Source organism: Poecilia latipinna, unplaced genomic scaffold (assembly GCF_001443285.1).
Source record: "Poecilia latipinna isolate Pla-1442-1.1 unplaced genomic scaffold, P_latipinna-1.0 Scaffold2272, whole genome shotgun sequence".
NCBI lineage: Eukaryota > Metazoa > Chordata > Actinopteri > Cyprinodontiformes > Poeciliidae > Poecilia > Poecilia latipinna.
Window position 1 is genome coordinate 79,578 of NW_015114888.1, and position 6,564 is coordinate 86,141.

General features: G+C 48.8%; 1 protein-coding gene across 7 annotated transcripts in view; it reads left to right on the forward strand.

The window, feature by feature from the left end:
- Positions 1–4,743, forward strand: part of plekhg2 (pleckstrin homology domain containing, family G (with RhoGef domain) member 2) — an 83,575-nt gene extending 78,832 nt beyond the window's left edge. For all 7 annotated transcript variants that reach the window (XM_015018435.1, XM_015018441.1, XM_015018436.1 and 4 more), the window contains one exon: positions 1,352–4,743. In XM_015018435.1, the coding sequence (XP_014873921.1) occupies positions 1,352–3,533 (2,182 nt within the window). In that variant the 3' untranslated portion in view covers positions 3,534–4,743. The remainder of the gene's footprint in view (positions 1–1,351) is intronic.
- The last annotated feature ends 1,821 nt before the right edge of the window (positions 4,744–6,564 follow it).

Genomic DNA, 6,564 nt, shown 5'->3' on the forward strand with positions numbered 1-6,564 from the left:
AACTGCAGGTCCTGCAGCCTTTCAGGGCTGCAGGACCTGCAGTTCATGAACTGTCCAGTTCATGTCCAGCATGTGTGGGAACTGCAGAAGTGATAGCTTCCCATTTTGTGACCCTTGACCTGTACCAGACCCAGAAGGAGGGAAGGTCAGCCTGTTGAAGCTATCACCTCTGCAGTTCCCACACATGCTGGACATGAACTGGACAGTTCATGAACTGCAGGTCCTGCAGTCTGGACCGGTTCTGGTTCTGAGGATGATCCAAAGCAGGCAGTGATGGACGAACACAGGACCGGCTGACCAGAAGATGACTCGGACGTAGGGCTCATTGTTGTTTGGGGAGCTGTGCTGCATGACTGAAGCTCCAGAAACATCAGATCTGCTTCAAACTGCAGATGTTTTTCATCGCCGCTGGTTGGAGCGAGATGAAGCAGATCGATCAGTCTGTCCTCTACTGGGGTTACTCCTGGTCAAAGGTTGGGTTGAAACCCGTTAATATTTACCTCACCAACATCTGCCTCCTCACACCGGCTACCGCGAGACACTAACCGAACCTATTCCCCATTTATGCCTTTTAAAAACAGAAGTGGAGTTTGTTTTTCTGGGCTGTGTTCAGACGGACGCTGAGAGCTTTCTGCCTGTGAGCTGCAGTTGGTGGCTTTTCTCCTTGATGTCAGCTGGAAGCAGAGGAACAGTCTGGTGTAATTCGTCTGCACATGTGGGACATAAAATAACTTCAGTCCTGCCAATTCTGCCTGTTTTCACTCCCACAGAGGGAGTCGGTCCTGAATGCTCTGCAGAACTGAGGAGAAATGACCCAAGCTGCACAGATTATGTTTTTAGTTAATCGAACTGAACAAATAATGGAAACATTCAGAAACAAGGACAAAACCTCTCAAACCTTCATGAACACATGAAAACCACAGCTTGGTTGATTCCTAAGGGCAGAAATTCCAGGAATGGAGCCTGAAAGTGAATGTTTGTTTACCGCTTCATGTTCTTGTGAAACCGAAGGGCTGGATGCCATTCAGTTTGACCTCTTCCTCTCCTGCTGGAACGTAGATGGACCAGAATAGCACAGGCTGTGTTCCAAGTGTTCAGCTAATAGTCGGTTAAACTGTTACTCATCAGTGTGTAATGACTCACCACTGGTTCATCCACAGGCTGGAGGTGTGATTCATAAAGACACATAATAACAGGTCCAACAAACAGAGATATTCCTCTGAAAGGCTGCAGGTCTGGACTGAAACTGGGAGCAGCAGCTGCAGTTAACTAGACAGACTGGAGAAAGTTCTGCATTCTGCTCAGTGTCTGCTCTGTTTCCCTCTTAACTTTGTGTTGTTGTTGTTTTCAGGAAGCCAGACGACCCGCTGCCTGGATCGTCCCTCAGGACAACAAGCCCCGTCCCCTCAGTCTTCAACGCCAGCCTTGTCCATCGCTCCCCTTCTCCTCTAAGATCTGCCAGCGCCTCCTCAGTCCGAGCCCCTCCCTGCTCCTCGCCCTTCAGGCACATCCCAGTGTCCTCCCCTACTCCAGCATCTTCTGCAGCCTTCACTTCAGCGCTGTCCTGTTTGTCCCCCACTCCCTCTACTGTTTCCTCTGTCAGAAGCCCAACTCCATCTCTTCCTCTGTGTGGAAACTCTTCACCATCAAGAGGAACACCTTCTTCCCCATCACCTCCCCTCCATTCTCCCACTTGTCCCTCCTCAGCTTTTACCAGATCTCTAGCTGCCTCGCACATCAGCCAGTCCATCAGTCAGAGTATGTCTAAGAAAGGAACGACCAGACAACAAGCACCGACCATAAAGCTGATGAATCCGAGTCCCTCCTCCACTCCGGATCTGGGACGGCGGATGCCTTCACCGAACCCTCCTACAGCTCAGCTAGGCCCCACCATGCCGGCTTATACCCAGCTGGGGTGCACTAAGGAGGGGTACCAACATCCCAGATGTCCCCCGTCCTCGGTCCGGTCCTCTTGTCTGTCTCCGCCTTCTGTTTCTCAGTGCCCTCCCTCTCCGTCGGCAGGCCTTCGTCAGCCTCGGTGCTCCTCCCCTTCACCACGGCCTTCCTTCCTTCACTCCAAATGTGCTTCACCACAACTTGGCAAGAAGAACATCAACAACAACAACTCTGCTGGGTATGTAGGTGGCGCTGTCAGTAATGGAGGTTGCTTAGGGGCTGACGGCCGTACCGAACCCCTCCAGAGTCAGTATCCTCTGTGGTCCGGATCTCACAACCGTGTAGCGCGGCCATTTTCTGCGTCTGAACCTAGCTCACGAGTTCAGTCTCCAACTCCCTCCCCAACTCCAGCATCATTTGTTCGCCTCTGCTCTCCACCAGCACAGCATAACTACTCCTCTCCCATGGCGAACAAGCCCCCCAACCCCCGGAGTTCACGGGTCGGAGGTTCCCACAATCACCTGGACCTCCGTTTGGACCTACCAAGGGCTTCCTTTGATGGTTCCAGTTGTGGTGATTCCTCTGCATGTGTGAGCCCCCGGATACTCTCCCCTCCTCCTATTGGGGTGCCAGTTTGGACAAATAATGTAGCAGCACCTCAACCCAGGAACCCTCGACATTCAGCTTCCCCTTCCTTGTTTTCATCCACTTCAGGATCTCAGACATACAGGATTCCTTCCTCCCCTCTTCCCTCCCAAATCGTCCGCAGGCCCATTTCCTCCACCCTTTCAGACAGACCTCCAAGTCCAGCCCGGAGCGCACAGCGTCGTTCCTGGGCGGACTTCGGCCAAAGATCCCTCGGCTTCACTGGATCCATCCGAGGATCCTTTGAACAGCAGGAGTCCTGTCCGATTAGTCCAAGCAGTGGGTGGTCCTCCCACAGCAGCTCCCCGTCCTGCCTAAGCCCTCGAGCCGGTCTGCAGTGCACCCTCTCCCCAACCAGGTTAACCTCTGGTAAGGGTGCTATTAGTGGGCAACATTTTACCAGCGTCCCTTGGCCAGATGTCCGAGAGTTGTCAAGCAAGTACAACGGAGAAGACAGTCCAGAAACAAGTCCCACTACGCCCATGTCTCCAGTACACCTCATCACTTCCCCATGTCCAACGGACGGCCAGGCCGACTGGGGCGACCCACAACTGGAGGAGGGAAGCTGTCGCACTCAGCTAATCTGTGCTTACGTCACCCGGCCCTCTCACCAGCAAACTGTTTCCTCCTCCTCATGCCTGATCTTCTCCCCCTCTGGGTTGACCTCCCCTCTACCGGAGTCACACCAGTTCCACAGCCTCCAGAGGCAACCTCAGGTCACTGCCTCACCCCCTCCACCCTCAACTCTCTCCCCTTCACCCATCATATCATCCCCTTTGCCCAAACAGGGGAGCCAGAAGGCCAGTTATGCCACCACAGTGAACCTCCAGATTGCTGGAAGTGGCCGAATAACCTCGTTCAGCACCGCCCAGGTTAGCCTGACTCAAACCCTGCAGGGCGGAGCTGGTCCTCCGGGGAGCCAGGACCAGATGGCGAGAAGAGTGAGCATCAACGGACTCTCGCCTGTTCCTCAGGGGTGCAACAGGCCATAAAGGGAAGAAAGGTGGCCATGGATTTGGTTCTGAGAACAAGCAGGCAAACAGGACAGAGAATGACGGGCTTGAGGAAAGATGTGCACTTATCCAAACTGTAAGGACAACATCTTCTTTAGCTGCTGGTCAAGACCCTCTGGATCCGGTCTTAATCTGGACTTCAGAACTTCTACTTGACCTAAACATGAGGAACGCCGGTCATTTGATTCGGACTTCCAGATCCCGGCTACGTCAGTGAGTTTCAGTTGGTTGTGAACTGAAAAGAACATTTTGGATCTGAAGAGATTTACTCACACATGGATCACGAAGTTTTTGGACATTTGGGGTCCAAAGACAATCCACACAACTCAAAGCTGGACATGAAGAACTGGGATGTCATGGACAGATTTCTGCAGATTTAAGGTTCCCTGAAATGAAAGTTTTAATGTTCTTTAGCTCATGTTGGAGAGCAGGAGGACCTCTGAAAGGTCGACACCTTGAAGTTTAGCGTTATTTTATTCTGTAACAAACTGTAACTTTTTAAATCTCGTTTATTCCTGTTTTTATTTATGAAGTTAGTCTCCTCCTTTTTGGCACTTAATCTCCTTAAAGTCCTCTTGGTGTTTTTGCACAGAGTTCTTTTTAAACGACGTGTCTGCAGGTTCTCGGATGACTTCAGACCAAACTTGTTGCTGTCTATGGTTCCGTGTTGCTCTCAGCGCTGCGGCCCGATAAAGTCCAGCTCGTTAAGATGCTCCCATACATCCAGCTGTGTTAACAAATACTGTTGTCATGTCTGTTACATCAGGTCTAATGCATGTAGGGTTTGTTCTGGTCCGGAGGCTCAATGTCTCACCAGACAGACAAACTGGGGTGATCTTTATGACGGGACAGAAATAAAAACTAGTATCTCCATCTTTGTGTCCCAGAGGTTTCAGTGAAATGTGATGTTTTGGCTGCATGTCTAACAGATGCATGAGATAAATCCCACATGGATCCACAACACGGCGAACACAAACTGCTGCCGTTGGGCATAAAGATCCAAAGTGTGCAGCTGATAATCCTGAGAGGCGTTGTGCCTGTCAGAGGACCCTGAACCATGAAGCTCTGATAACATGCAGCAGTTTCAGTTTTTCTTGACGTCTGGCAGTTTTTGACCTGCAGCTTGCTGTGCAGCTCAGGGTCCATTTCTGTCTTACAGATGCTGGTTTTTAATAAACTTCACAGACTTGAACTCCTGTGATCTGGTTATTCTGGCAGTTGTTGTACAAACGGATCTGGATGTGTAAGTAGGAGCCATCATGATAAGTGGTGGGCACCGCTAGCTAAAAACTAGCTGCGCTAGTTCAAAAACGATAGTCATAAACATTAGTCCGCTGATGCTAAAGGGCTATGCCAACACGGTATTTAGGGAAGCTAATGGTACTAACTCCAACCATATGTCCATCCACCATGTGTCAGTGACATAATGTGTTGCTACTTAACATAGCACCCTCAGCAGGGTCAGCTTTACCTGTGTGGTTGCTGGTTTTTGCTAACTGCTAACTCTGTCGCTGACTTTGCCAAATGCAAACAGCGATGCATTCTGGGTACAGAAAAAACATTTGCTTCACTGCATCTCAGGTGCGAACGTGAGTAAAGGAAAAGGAGCTGCTGCATAAATAGACTTCAAAATAAGAGCATGAATATAAACCTCTATTTGAAGAATTCCCAGCAGTTGAGAACAAAAACTTCAACAACAGATGTGGCACTTTATTAAACTGAAATGTTACCTAACAAATGAGTTAGCACAAGTAAATTTTAGTTAGATATTAGCTAACATTGTACCAACACAGTCTAGCAGTTATGCTACATTGCTAAACTCAACCATGTTGATGCCATCATGTGTCATCGACAAAACATGTTATACAACTCAGTGTAGCGCCCTCAACAGGATCAGTTGTCTCATTACACACCTACCTGTAAATCAGTGCTTCATAATTTATCTGAAAAAAACTGATTTAGGAAACGCTAAGTCTGCTAAACATTTAAAGCTAACAAAAGTGTTAAATTAAAAACTAGCAGTTTAGCGGGGGATTTCCACCACTGATCATGATGATGATGATGTTAGGTTGATGAGCTGCTCTGGGCTCACACCTGCAATAAATCAGTTTTATTCACATATTTTATGTTTTAAATGGTTTTCATTCAAAACTAAACCAGCTGACAGAAACTGAACAGCATCTTCCCCCCTGCTGATCAGCTGCTGCTGATCATTTCACCGCTGATCCGCCGCTCAGGGAACAACACTCTGTTTCACTGGAACCATGTCTGATTCTGCTGTTACTCTGATTTTATTGCACTTTCAGGCTTTTTATAACGTTTTTCTTGTTCCAGATTTTTGTAAATATCTTGAGTTTTAGGAAACTACCTCAAAGTAGCTGTTATTCTTATGCTAGGAGTTAGTGCTCAGAGAAATGACTGGAAACTAAAGAACCCCCTCTCAAACTCCACAGGTCAAAGGTTAAAGAATGGCTGAACCTTTGACCAGGTTCAGCCATGGTCAAAGGTTGACCATGGCTGGTCAACCATGGTCAACCTTGAAGGAGAAAACACAGATCTGGAGCAAAGTCCTCTGGACAGACAAGACCAGAGTGGATATGACAAACAGAACCAGGACGAACAGAACCAAATACAACACATCAGTAGAAACACCGGAGTGCGGTTGTGATGCACAGTGGTGGAGAGATGATGATGTGGGCTTTGCAGTCTCTGATTGGACCAGGATCTCCTCAGTAGAAATGAGTATTCTGGAGTCCAGTGTGAGTCCATTTGTCGAGCAGTAGAAGCCTGGTCCAAACTGGGAAAGACCGCCTAGGCGAACAGCAGGCAGAGACCCCAAAACGCCCCCGATATGAGAAACCAACATTTGGGCCACACCTGGTGAGGGACGGACACCAAGCAGGACACCTACCACTGCAGGTGAGAGAGAAAGGGTTCGAGACGGGTTCAGAAACTAAATTTAAACAAAATTTTAATTAAATTTAACACCTGAAACATGCAGGGCCTGAGG